The sequence below is a fragment of the Pleurodeles waltl genome, chromosome 4_1 (genome assembly GCF_031143425.1).
Source record: "Pleurodeles waltl isolate 20211129_DDA chromosome 4_1, aPleWal1.hap1.20221129, whole genome shotgun sequence".
In the NCBI taxonomy this organism is placed as follows: domain Eukaryota; kingdom Metazoa; phylum Chordata; class Amphibia; order Caudata; family Salamandridae; genus Pleurodeles; species Pleurodeles waltl.
Window position 1 is genome coordinate 540,412,496 of NC_090442.1, and position 14,831 is coordinate 540,427,326.

Here is a 14,831-nt window from a genome sequence, read left to right on the forward strand (position 1 = left end):
CCAGGCCAGATGACAGTTCAGAGCAGTTCACTGTTATTTCAGGAAGCTTTGACTCCATTAACAAGGAAGACTTGCTGTCTGGAACAGATCTTCAGCTCAGTCATTGGAATCTTTCCTGGTGGATATTCCCTGTCAATGTTCTAGTGTGTCACTCCTTTAGTTCCTTACAGTTATTTACTGCTGTGGTCACCAACACTGTGTGGTAAGGGCTCTGGTGCATATATGGACAGCATGGCGGTGCGGGGCTTTGGTCCACATGGGAGAATCATGCCAGAACTGTGGCTGGTTTACCTTGATGTAACGGCCTTCCTCCCTTCCCTCTCAGGTGGCACCATTCAGAGATTGTCCAACAACACCAATATTGTTCACTATATTAAAAACATGCCCTTGTGGGGTCATAGACCCTGTATTGGAAAGCAATTTGCCTTTGCCAATGGGCTCAACAACAGCAGATTTTCCAAGTGAATGCACACCTTGCAGACTGTCACATTGTGAGAGTGAATGATATGCATCATCTTTCCTTGGAGGACCACAATTAGGTGCTACAACCCAAAGAGACTGTCATCTCCGTATTGATGTCCATTTGTGTAGCTCTTTGTCATGGCCCAGATCCTGAAGTGTTCTTAGATTTGTACCATTTACTTACCTCTGAAAAGTGTCTGCTGTACATGTTCATACCATTTCTACTTCTGTTGAAGTTCCTAGGAAAGTATGGGAATATCACATACAACTGAATCTGATTGCGGCAAGCTGGGCAATTAAGAATGTATAATAATCTTTTGCCATCTGTTTTAGGCCTCCTCTTCCACCAAGGTTAGGCTTGCCATTTCCACTGACAGCTATTATCCTTTTGTCTACCATCTGATGTTGCAGATATCATCTTGACAGCTAGTAAACCTGCCGCAAAGTCTGTTTATGGAGGCATTGGGCAGACAAAGGCCTAGAATAATATTCCAAAATGCATTTTTGCCCACTCCAATATGGTCATGGCTGCTTCCACGCCCTTCTCTTGAGGCGTGCCAGTTTCTGACATCTGCTGGGCAGCCAAATGGCCATTCTGTATACGTTTACAAAACAATACTAACTCACAGCTGAAGCACTTAGTGATGAATACTTTCTGAAGGCTGCGCTGTATTAATTCTTGGGTTAAAAGGCACTACTTAATCTCACCTTGCAGAATAAATTGCTTTGTGAATCAGAAAACGTTACTGACTTTTGGTAATGGTATTCCTTGGTAATACTTAATTTGCCCACAAGTTCCTCACCATCCTTCCTTCTTCCCAGTGAATTAGTAGCATGATTAAGAGCTTAACATTGTTATACGGTGATATTAGTGCTCTGGTTGGTGCTTAATGTAGTCTGATGCCACGTCTGTGGGGGTGTTGCAGCTGAAGCCACATGATGATGATGGTGGTGGAGATCTGTTTATGGGGAAAAAAGAATACAGAACCAATCTGGCCCACGATATTTGCAATGTGTGAAACCTGCAGTAAGATTGTGTATACACCAACAATATCGTCACCGAATGAAAGTCACTTTTTTCATTTTGGGTTTACTAACTTTTTCATATAGTCTCTTCTCCAGCTATTAATTCTTAAAGAAAAACATGAGGGTTAAAATTGGGAATTTTATTTGTATCTATTAGAAAACACCATGGATTAATGAACAAATTGTTCAGTTGAAATGCTTTAACTATTTATTTGAGACCCTGAATCAACTGGATTCTTTCACCCCTCTGAGTAAAGCAGTTCCTTAACAAGGGCAAAAGTCAGATAGGGTTCCTTGTTTGTCAGAATTCTTCAGAAGATCATGGGCTTCAATTCTATATCACCTGTACACAGTTTGATACCAAGGTTCTAATGACTTGTATCATTATTGCATATTTGCAGTACACTTACGATTGTTTTAATAAATTACTTTTTTGTAACTGGGTGAAATTAAACACTGTCTTGCCCTGTACATCAGCCCCATAGATCACATTAGCAAAATATTTATTTATTTAAACCCTCTTTTATGTTGTGAGTGAATACTCAAATTTTGTGTTCAGATGTAACAATAATTCAGTGCTGTCCTTGAGAAATCTACTCTCCCACTCACTATGGAGAATAAGATTTTATCATGGCAAGCTATTTTTTAGGACCCAATGGCCCCAAACTGGCAAGGGAGCTCCAGCTGAAAATGATTTGGTGTTCTGTTCATATTTTTTTTTCTTTTCTTTTTTTAATTTGGAGAAATCAGTCAGTGCATTTACAGATTCATTTTAAATTACAACTGCACCATAAAAAACTTAATTCTTGAATCATAATCTTAAATATACAGTTCCCGCATCTAACGTAGCAGAGTTATTATATGAAGTCTTCCCAAATGTCAGCACCTTTTGCCATTGATTCATACCTTATACCATAAAGCTTCTCACTATCTCTTAGTCTTACCTTTTTACTTTTCCATTATTCTACTGAAGGCACATGAGATGTTTGCCAATACTGCAACATTAATGATCGAGCCACTAATGTTATTTTAAAAATTATTTTACTCATTTTTAAACTCAATTCCAGAGTACTCCAGGGAGATACTTTGGTGTTCTGAAAGAATGGTGAATCCCATTATCGGTTCGCAATGCTGATAAATTCCCTTTCAATATCCAAATAGCTTTAGACATGCAAAGATAACACAAGTCCAGCTACCTTCCATAGCTAGACATCTGAAGCAATGAGGCTGCACTTGGGGTGCAATTCTATTAACAAAGGCAGCAGCCCTATATAGTAACCTTTTCGTCTGCTTTTAACATTGAAAAATTATAACGATTTATCCTAGTCCAGAAGTCCTGAGATACAATGGTTTCCTCATATGCCACTTCTCAGCCTATTTAGGACAGAAATTTGTGTTTTTCGCTTGATCAAGTTTTTACAGATATGATAGTGTTGTAGCTGGACTCTTGCTCTAGGCAAGACTGCTGGTTTAGGGATGACAGCACTTTTGTTTGTAGGCGACTAGGCCAATCCTACAACAAGTTGCAACTGTCAGCCCAACCTTCCTGGTTCACAAGCAGTGCCTCACCAAAAACCCAAATGGTAAAAGGTGATTTGTGGCAGCCTTTACGTATGCATACAGTTCGACATCTCAGGGGAGTCGTGGTTAAGAGATTACACTTTTCTCACATAGCAACAAGTCTCAGTCACACAAAGGCAATGAAGCAGATGCAGTAAAGTTTTCAATAGGTTTTATTAACCAGACTATAATCTACTGTAAAATGCATGGGCTGCAATGATTAGGATAATGAACAATGCAAGGAACAGAATTATAAAAACTAGAATTGTGAATATAAAGACCCCTACCATCTTGCAATAACATGAAATGTGAAATAGGCTCTAATATCCTAGCATGCTAAACCTAGTCTCTAACCTAAAGAGAGTTAGGTGTGTTAAACCTAATTTGGCAGTACCTTGTCCATGAGAAGAGCCTCCCAATCCTTGTTACCTTGGAATGAGGTCTCTAGACCAGACTCCATGAAGACACGAAGGCTGGGTCTCCCTCAAGGCGACGTGTAGCTTGGATAGCGTTGATGACATCTGGTAGGAATCCCTCTGATAACCCTGTCTGCGTGAAATGTATTTATATGGTCCTTGTGGGACCCCTGACGAGGGTGTATTCGAAAACAATAGAGAAGAAGGCATGCTTGGGGTGGCAGTTATATAAACGATTTCCTGAAAGGTACATTATGCTACTGTCACAGGTAAGTGGGAAAGTACATGAAGTGAATACCTATACATATCTCATTTGTCTTTGACGTTGATAGTGACGCCTTCACAGAGGGGCACTGAATACGTGAAATTAAAAGATCTTCCTAACTATAAACACAGCAGCCATCTTTGAAGAAATAATTAAATAAGTGTGCTAAAACAGAGCAGGCTAAGTAGGTTAGAAGTCACTAGGTGTTGTTGGCACGGGCCTGCAAGCCAGAAGGATAAGCTATCTCATGATTCTCTGTCAAACTAAGTAGGATCCACTACAATTGTATTATTCCCAAACAGATCTTTAACCAAATCTGCACTTGCCTGAATTGCCTTCTGATTGAGTACTTTTATTAACTCACAGGCTTTTGAATACTTAATGTGTAAATCTAGCTCTGTCTAGCCTTTTCAGCTATCCAGGTTGTGAAAGTCTGTCAAGGTGTTAAAACCATTTAAGCTCCATCTTTGAACTATGAGTTTCTAAAAATGGCTGATCTGACTGCCGTGCATCCCTCAACAGAGTAAGTAAATTATGTGTAATCAAAAATGTCCAAAATAATTGGTCCTTTTCTCAGGACCCAGAGAAAAGTTTTATACCTTACTCTTTTGGGTGACTTTGCCAGATGTAGAGAAAATCTGAGATGTTATGTTCAAACAACATTTGATTCATAAAAAGAATTGGTGTGTTGTATATCGGGTGACTATTGTAAAAGCATGAGGAGAAATGTGCCAAAGTAGCAAAGTAGTACCTTTTTAAATCTGGAAGACCTAAGCCACCCTCTTCTGTTTACTTTTACAGTAAGTAAAGTGCTAACAGTGGTGATTTATGGACCCATAAAAATGCAGAGATAAAACTTTATATATTATTTTTAAAAATCCTATGCAAATAATATGGAAGGGGAGAAAATAGAAAGTTAAACAGCAGCAAAATTGGCACCTGAATTAATATTACCCTCTCTGTAATTGAAATTGGAAATGCTTTCCATTTTTTGGGTAAGAATTTTACGCTATCAATTAATGGTTTAAAATTCTTGTAACAGAGATCCTCAGCCATGGATATTGTATATATATTACAAACTAAAGGTTTGGATTCGAGTTTATTAAAGGGTGTGTTCCTTCTTGTGTCTACAGTGCAGTTTGCTTAAAAAAAAGAAAATCTCAGTTTTTGATTTCTTAAATTTATACCCCCTTACCTCTTAAAATTCAGAAAATAAACTTTGAAAACTTTATGCTGGACATTGTAATCTCGTTTTAAAAACAACATAATGTCAGCATAGAGTTTGATTTTTGACATTATGTCAGTTAGGGCCTTAATCTGGTTACTTTTTGGAATAGTCATCAAAAGTGGTTCAATGATGAGAGCAAGTAAAATTGGTGAAAAGGGACACACCTGTCTAGTTCCATGCTTAATTTTGCACTGCCCTGCATCAACAGAATTTACAATGTTGCGCTTGTGATCCTTCATAAAGATGCCATAACACAGTAATAAACTGTCAAGAAAAACCAAACGCTGTTAAAATAAAGAAAAATGTCCCAATTGACCAGGTCGAAACCTTTTTGGTGTCTACAATAAAGATGTTTGTCGGTATCTGTCTATTCTTTAAAAAAAAAAATAATAATGCTTCGAATTAATAGTGTATTTTTTGACAAATGTCGACCTGCAATAAAACCATTTTGATCCTTATCGTGGAGCCTACTTATTATCAAATTCAGTCTGTTTGCTAATAGTTTTGTAATCATTTTATAATCTGAATTGAGCAGACTGATTGGTCTATAAGAATACAGATCGTCCGGATCCTTATTCCTTGTAAGAATACTAACCACCACCGTGGTGTTGAAGGATTCTGGAACCTTCCCTTCCTGTAAAAGGTAATTTGCGAATTGGACAATGACAAGGTTTAAAACTTTGGCAAATGTTTTAAAAAAAAAATAAACTCAGCAGGAGAGCCATCTTCTCCAGACACCTTTCCATTGGATAAGGAGTTAATCATACCCGTGACTTGTTCCAATGTAATTATCTTCAATAAAGTTTCCCTAGCATGTAGATCAAATATGTTAAGGACTTTTTCGAAAAAAGCATGTAATCTACTGTGATCATTGGATTGTCATTGACCATATAAGTGGATGTAATGTTGAAGAACTCTCTTTCGATGACTTTTACTATACATCAGCCTGATATTAGATTCTAGCTGTGCAAGTGATTTAATTGTATTTTTCACTGCTTTTTCTCGCGCCTACTGGTCTAAAAAGTGGCCTGAATATTTTGCTCTCTTCATAAACCTGCTGCGTCTAGGCTATATTACTTTGAATAATCTTTTTATAATATTAATCACAGACTTGTTTATTAGCCTGTTCCAAGTGTTGACGATTTAATGTATTTTTAAAATTCATATACTTCTTTTGGGCTTGTTTTAAGTTGCTTTCTCTCTTGTTTTGAACTTCACCTCCTAGAAATGTCTTTAGGTGTAATAATTGCTGTTATTGTTGCCTTAAACTCATCCAACACTATCTAAATTTCCTGAATACATATTCAACGAAAAATTCTGAGAAATGTCCTTCTCTATTTCATTAGCTTAGGATATTAGCTCTAAAGATGATCTATTTAAGGCCCATCTGGTCGGGGAAGGAGATTGTTGTATATCTGCAGTATGCATTTCCAGGAATGAATGATCCAGGAACCCGTTTGGATGATGACTATATTTATTATAGAATAATGCTCGCTGAGACAAAAAAAAAATCCAATCTTGCTACAGATTTAAATAATCTGGCCGAGAGGCAGGAGTATTCCTGCTGGTTCCAAACATTTTCTCTCCAAGGGTCAACCAAATTTAAGCTCTGCTTATTTAGCTTCAGAATCTTTTTAGTTTTGCCCATACTTTATCTGCAGGTTGCAGCTGCAGAGTCTAGACTGGGATCCTGGAGAAAGTCATCACTAATCCAGGATATATCATAAAAGAATGAAAAAGCTCCAACATCACTTCTGTATGATCTTCTGTTGGAGCATAGAATGTAGCAAATGTGAAACATGACCCAGCTGTTACGCCATTCACCTAAGCCCATCTACCATTTTTATCCACCTGGGAAGTTATGCTAAAAGCTTATTGATGAAGATAGCCACCTCTCTATGTGCTGCCTAGGAATAGGACACAGTTGCGAACCCAGACCAGGTGGAAAACAGAAAACCTTGATATATTTATATTCTTTATATGAGTTTCTAGTATGAAAATTATATCAGAGGAATATCCCAATAGCCACTTTTATAATGCTTGTCTTTTATGCTTATTATTCAAACTATTAGTGCTAAATGAGAAAACCTTCAAATTATTATTCCCTGTTAACATTTAAAAATGTTTAAATATTTAATTTAGGTAGCATTACAAAGATTCTTTTTGTCATAACATAATGGCAGCTCTACTAACCCTATATCCCCTGTTGGCTTAATATGCACCTATCCATCTTGCAGTTCTGTATTCCTCCTCTCGCTTTTGATATCCTGTTAAAGTGCAATCGTGCATTGTAAAAATCATAATGGTGTGCAGTACCCAGAAATGAATTGCAACATGAATAAAATGCCTAAGTGTTAAAGTGTTTAAGTGCATGAGTGCTTAGATGTCTAAATAAGTAAAATGTATGAATTTAAAGAAAATTCTTCTGAAAAGCCGAGTGACTTCTGTTGTCCTTTAGACAAAACAAACATGCACATGCGTCATTAATCCCACACTTTATGTCCTGGGTGTCCGGCCATATGAATTACACACTGCTAACAAAACATATTCAAATGCTACAATGCACTGCACGTTTTCTGCTAAGGGTATTTCAGTCGAGCAGACCTTACCACACAGTTCGCAAGAGAGCTTTACAAACAGTATTGCAAGTTAATAACATGCGCTGGAACAGCGTTTCTCTATAACACCATGAAGAGAAAGAGAGAGAAGTTAGGGATACCTATTTAGAGGGCAGGAATTGGACAAAAAGATGTGTCCTTACGGCTTTGCAGAAAATAGGAAGTGTGTCAATCCAGTCAGATGTCTTCATACTCTTGGGGCCGTATAGTAAGCTCATTTCACAGTTTGTCATCTTGGCATATGGTACAGAAATATCCTTGTTCCTGTAAGAGGCCTCTAGTGTGATACTGCTCGTCACTGTTAATTAGAGACTTATTGCGGTAATGAGTTTGTGCGATAGGATCGGTGCCCACCACACAGGAGCTGTAGTGAACACATCATATTTAATTGTCATAATTTATTGAATATCGATGAGACTGAATTCAGTTTACATGAAAAGATCAGGGAAGTTTAATTTTGACCACGTAAAGTTGACGCTTTTTAATGCCATACTAGTCTAATTAAAGCAAAACACAAACGCTGTGGGATAGTGTAAGTGGATGGACGGAATGCGGAACCAATCAAACATTCACCCCCAGTCACAGATCTGGGTTTAATCCATCCATTATTTTGCTCACCATGCCACCGCAGTTTGAACCCAGCCATATGCAAATCAGTCTTGACCCTGTTACTCATGGGAACAGTCCAGCCCGAACTGCCAGGCCAGGTTCTCCCTGGACCGGAAACAAGCATCCTCGGACCGGTTTCGGGGTTTCACCCCTCATCAGCCAGGCTAGCTTGAATCCAGTGGCACAGTGAGCCCGGGACCCACGTCTGGGCATACCCGGCGCACTTAGGGCGGCAAAAGCAAAGCAAAACACAAACGCTGTGGGATAGTTTTTGCTTTGTCGCCCTAAGTGGGAAGGGTATGCCCAGACGTGGGTCCCGTGCTTCCCATGCCACTGGATTCAAGCTAGCCTGGCTGATGAGGGGTGAAACCCCGGAACCGGTCCCAGGATGCTTGTTTCCAGTCCAGGGAAGACCTGGCCTAGCAGTTCGGGCTGGACTGTTCCCATCGGGAACAGGGTCAAGACTGATTTGCATATGGCTGGGTCCAAACTGGAATGGCATGGGCAGCAAAAAAACGATGGATTTAGGCCCAGATCACTGTACTGGGGGTGAATGTTTGACAATGTTCAGCATTCCGTCCATCACTTGTTGTTTTTGCTTTGTCGCCCTAAGTGGGAAGGGTATGCCCAGACGTGGGTCCCGTGCTTCCCATGCCACTGGATTCAAGCTAGCCTGGCTGATGAGGGGTGAAACCCCGAAACCGGTCCCAGGATGCTTGTTTCCAGTCCAGGGAAGACCTGGCCTAGCAGTTCGGGCTGGACTGTTCCCATCGGGAACAGGGTCAAGACTGATTTGCATATGGCTGGGTCCAAACTGGAATGGCATGGGCAGCAAAAAAACTATGGATTTAGGCCCAGATCACTGTACTGGGGGTGAATGTTTGACAATGTTCAGCATTCCGTCCATCACTTGTTGTTTTTGCTTTGTCATACTAGTCTAATTAAGCATCCTGGCTGAGGGTGGTAGCATCTTTGAAATACAGATGTCAGTTAAATGTCTGCTTCTTACATCTCAAGTTCTACTTCCCTGCAAATAGAATATTTTGTAATGTCTAGTAGTGTTTAACTGTTGTAAATGTTTTGAAATTGTTATAGATATTATTTTACGAGTGTTGGTCTCTTTTCAGCTTTTCAGTATGCTTTCATTATCTTCAAATTCTTTACACGGAAGATTCCAAAACTTGACTAAAGAGGAAGCGATTTATAAATACTTGAAAGCTGTACCAGATGGTAGAAGTGACCAACGCACCAGGTAGGGAAAGTGATTTAACATTGCAGATTTTCAAAGTATTTTTTTCAAATAAGCTTTTTCATAGTTTTAATTGTGCCATGGTTGCTTCATTAATCTGCTTAAAAGTTAATTCTTCTTAAATGTGCTGTGGCGACGTTTTAAAAAAAAAAAAACGTATTTTACGCTCTACCCTGGGCAACATGGTGGGTTTTTACATTGATTTCCTTGCAATTCTGTAATTTGCGGGATTTGGTATAACAGTGTATCATGCCACAAGAGGACTGCTGTTTAGGTGACGTAAGGACGAGTCCGCGCCATGTTTTTTACCCCAGTATAAGGCGATGAACCCTCTACGAAAAGATGAGCCTCTATTGTGACCTTAACTTTGCCAATAGGATTTTAACAATTCTAGTAAAAGCCCACAATATCATTTTATGGAGCGAAATACCAGTCGGCTCATTTTAATTAAAACATATTTAGACGATTGCTCAAAAGCGTCACATCCTAAGGAAAAAAAAGTACTCTTTGTGTCAAATAACTGAAATATTTCTGTAGAGTCCCAGATTAAAAAAATAAACACGAATAACACAGTCAAGCTCTTGAAACACTGATGGATGTACGCATCTACAACTGCAAGAGCTATGGAATAAATGACTGTTAAGAGTCCTGTTAGAAATTAAATGAAGATCGATATTGATAACAGTTCATAAGGCTTAAAAGTATACTGAATCTGTAATGCATAATATGATTTTCCTATTCTAGGGACGAATATTTGATTGTTTTACATTACACATTTCCCCACTACTACAGTAAGTTCACTCTCAGTGACACCACTGCAGTACTTCAAATACTTGAACTTCTCGGAAACTGGCATCAACGGGGGATATTCTAAAGACCTCAGAACCCTGCTTTGTGATTTAAGGTTACAGGATATGCTTGTTGTCCAAGCCCAAGAGAAAATCTCTCTCTCTCTCTCTCTCTCTCTCTCTCTCTCTCTCTTTCTCTCTCTCTCTCTCTCTCTCTCTCTTTCTCTCTCTCTGAACTCAGCTTACCAGGATCAAGCTATTTTTGTGATCCTGGTGCTGTTTATTTCTTAGATGATCTGACAGGGGTAAACTCAGTGTGCGTCTTACCTTTCAGCTCAACACCTTCACAAACACCATGAAAGAATGTACAGAAGTAGTATCAGATTGCTAAACTATTCCCGAGCCTAGACCTCACTCTTGCCCTTTTATCTCAGTCCCTCCATCTTTAGTCAGTGTTAGCAAAAAGGGAGAACGGGGAAGATAAAGCTGGAACCCCAGGGTTCCATTGTACCTCTAAACCTTTTCAAGTAAGTTGCTGTTTTCGATTGTTTATGAGCCACTCCTTTCTTTGTGGGGGAAGGGGGAGGGGGAGGAGGAGGCATTTAATTGTCAACTCTGAATCACGAGAGCCCCTAAGAAATGATGTGGCTGTTCTTTCTGGGGCTGTTCTTCAGAGATTGTACTTTTACCCTTCTACTCCTCCTGAATTTGCAGTTTTAAACCTTGGCTGGTCTGATTTCCACAGATGCTTTACACTTAAATTACAAATTTTCACTTCATTTATTTTTATTACGCAAGTGAAATTTGATTGCCAAACCCAGATAAATGTATTCTCCATAACTCCAAAAGATGGTCGGCAATCAGCTCTTCGAATTCTTGGAGCTGTGCAAGCTTCTACATCAGTCTGGGTTCCGTCCCCAGCATAGTACTGTGACACCATTTCTAGAAGCATCAGGCCATATCAAGTTGTCCTTGAACTAAGGGAAAAATGCTGCTCTGATTTTACTTCATATTTCAGCGGCATTCAATACCATCACTCATGCTGTCCTCCTGCAGGGTCTTGCCAGTAAGGGGGTTGGTGGCAAAGTGTGGAAGTGGATTAAATTGTTTTTGGACTCCATGGGGCATTTGGCATGGTTGGTACCCTTTTCATCTGACATCAAACCCTTTAAGGAAGGGGTGCCACAGGGCATTTCTCTGAGGTATGCTCTGCTCATTGTAAATATAGCTCCTTTGGCCCCCTGGTTAAATCTTTTGGTTGTAAAATTATCTCCTACCAACACAACGTGCAACTGCTTATCTCCTTTGAGAGTGATCTTAAATCTGTGAAGAAGCCTTTTAAAAACTATGTGCATGCTGTTTTGACTGGATGCACAGGAGTCAGCTTAAATATAATTCTGACAAGACAGAAATTGTTCTATTTGGGTCCCATCAAGCCAACTGGTAGGACGTCGTTTGACCATCCTTAGTGGCAAGGAATCTTGGAATGAAATTAGACACCCAACTTTCTTTTCAACCGCAGGTTTTTAGCAGTTGTTGCCTCCAGTTTTGGGTTGCTTTGCACCCTTAACAAGTGTCTGTTATTACTGCCGTTTTACTCTAGGAAGACAGTGATTCAAGCCCTGATTGCTTCTAGCCTTCACTATGTTATGGCTATTTACTTAGGGTTGTCAGGAGCCACGGCTCATCTTATATTGAGACGTCATTGGTTTGCTTTGGTTATTTCACATCTAAGATCTCTCCTGTTGGCTGCCTATTAAGAAGCGTATTATTTTTAAATCCTTAATGTTGGTCATACTTTTGAGGAATTTCTGTGCTATCGCCCATCCAGAGTGCTACCTTTTGCGGCAGCTGTGCTGGTTAGTTCTGCTGTCAGGCGTGTGAGAAGGGAAGTGTCGCTCCTTGGCTTGGAACCAGTTTCCAATTCGCTGTTTTAGTGCTAAGATTTTTTTTCTGTCTGAACTGGAGTTCTTAGAAATTCTATCATTCATCCCTTGAATCTTTCTTGTGTTATTCTCTTCATTTTTCACACCATTGAATAAACAGGATGTTAGAGCTTTTATTTTCTGATCGAGGACAATGGTTTATCTGTGGACTTTTCCCATAGAGATCTATCTGTGTGCTTGAGCCTATATAATAGCTATTCAGAATATACCTCACTATGTTGGTAGAAACAGCACTGCTTCTTAAGCACTTAAATGTCAGATTAGTGTTTTGCTAGCACTGTTCAAGCGCAGTTTACATGTGAGTGTCTGCACCTCTCCATAAGTAAGCTGCACACCATTTTTAGGTCGAGCGCGCAAGCCCTTTGACCTGTTGTAAGTACTGTGGCCTTTTGACCACGCCCACCTCATGCTCATAACTTTTATTTGTTTGTGGCCTTGTCTTTCAAAAACCGCTTGGTGTCATTGGTAAATGCTTTACGTTTGGCCCACCTTAGGGCAGTTTTGTTACTGCTTAGCAGACTGACTCTGCCACATGGATTATTGTACAATTGCGGATATACTTCAGCATGAGCGAACTACTTTTTTCTTTTGTCTGCCCTCCGTGGCTGCCATGGTGCTCCAACTCTGAGCGCAAACTCGATTGGCAGTATTGGAGCGCTGCTCACATTGTTTACACTGAGGAGACAGAAGCAGGCGGTAGGGAGCGTGGACAAAACAGAGTCACGAGGGCACATACTAGAGACCTTGAGTGACTCTTAGTCGAGATTTGACACAGAGGCAGAAATACACAGCCGTTCTGTCTAGAAAGAACATAATCACCAGAGTTATTTTGGCATTTTTATATTATATGCACTCTCATCTGCTTAGTACACGTTCTTTGCAACAGGCACATTAACCTTGTACACTACCTTATCATGAATCCAAGCGTCCACTTAATAAAAGTACGTTCTCTCTCTCCATAAAGAACATTAATCAGGTATTGTGACATTTTTACATTAGATGCACTCTAAGCACAGAAATGTCACAACTGGGGGGGGGGGTGCAGCTGTAACAGTGAGCTGAAGGGGCTGGGAGTGGCTGGACATGGAATATATAGGCCTGATATAGCTTTAAAATTGTTACCTCAGTATTTAGTGCTTTAACATTTACATACAGCCGTGTTAGTGAATAGTGCTTTCTGCTTTCAAGATGTTTGTTTTTTTGGGCCTTTCTGAATAATGAGTGATTTGTTTGAGCGCAATATTATAACTTTATTTTAACTTTACTGAACTCTTTAATAAAAACCTTTGAAATGTCAGCACTGTGTGGCCGCTTCCAAATCCTGTGCAGGCAGCCAACCTAGCTCATGAGCTGTACCTGCAGTCTGTGATGAAAACGATCATGTAAGGTGCTGAAATCCTGGCTTTGACGTGTATTTAGTAGGCTACACTACTATTCAAGAGGGCATTGCAGCTGTAATATTGTAAAGTTAGAAGCCAGTCCTTGGGGTAGTATTCGTAAAATTGTCCAGCTCCCTAGTTCTAAACGTGATTCACTCATTTAGTTTGTTTCTGTTTTGCATTCTGGGACTTGTAGTTTTATTTTTATAACGTGATACAAGCTGGAAACCAGCCCTTGAAGTTGTATTCATAGAATTGTCCGACTCCCTAGTTCGATGCGTGATTCACTCATTTACTTTGTTTCTGCTTTGCGTTCTGGGACTTGTAGTTTTATTTTTATAACGTGATTCAAGCTGCTAATATAAAGCTGAAACCTGCCGAGATGAACTACAAACGTTTGCGTCTGTCAAAATTGAGCTGTGTGCTTGTATTCATAAAAAACTAACCTCAAGGAGAGCTTCCAGTTGATTACGCTGTACAATGGTCAATATTTTTATAACTAATATTTCAGTTCAAGACTAATTGAGGATCATTATATCATTTGAGATGGCTCTCCTCAAGTGTGTGAAAAATCACAAGTGTTTTGTTTGACTCCTCAGACTGCAGTAAAGGCGCATTGATCCAGTAAGGCCGCATTCTTGGAGTACAATTACCTTTTCCCTCCACATGGACAATGCTGCCTGTACCAACTGCCAAGTAAATATGTTTTTGCACCTGGGAGTAGTTTGTGTTTTTAGGGCCTTGATTGAAAAAATATTTCAGTAGACCTACTAGACCTTTAGTTATATGCGAGCCACTGACATTATGTGTCAGAAAAGACAGACATTTGCAGCTGGATTGACCAGTTAATGTGGCAAAAAATTCCAGTTTTCATTTACAATGCCAACAGCTCCATCGCAAGTAAATGTGAGACCAATTGCATTGCAAATGTTTGTGAGCTCGTTTTTTCTCCTTCTTGTAGATTACAACCTAATTTGCATGTACATTTTTGCATATTGTGATGCAAGCAGGGGATTTACATGCATGCATGGCTTTGTGTATTGTTTTTGCTTTCACTATCCTCTTTTTTTCATTGCTGTGTTAGTTCTTACAACTCCATTTGGTCTTTAACATATTAGTCTTTTGCGCAAGCACTATAAATCAGATGCTAAAGTTGAAGAAGTTATCCAGTTAAACCTCAGAGCTACTCACATATAGACATGTTGACTCTAAACATAGTCATTATAATATCTACTAAAAAAGATACAGACTACATACCCAACAAAATCCATCAAGCTTTTTTCCT

General features: G+C 39.5%; 1 protein-coding gene across 1 annotated transcript in view; it reads left to right on the plus strand.

The window, feature by feature from the left end:
• Nucleotides 1–14,831, plus strand: part of ASZ1 (ankyrin repeat, SAM and basic leucine zipper domain containing 1) — a 995,454-nt gene that overhangs the window by 401,037 nt on the left and 579,586 nt on the right. Inside the window, exon 7 of the mRNA XM_069228909.1 lies at nt 9,312–9,436. Within this exon, the coding sequence (XP_069085010.1) occupies nt 9,312–9,436 (125 nt within the window). The remainder of the gene's footprint in view (nt 1–9,311; nt 9,437–14,831) is intronic.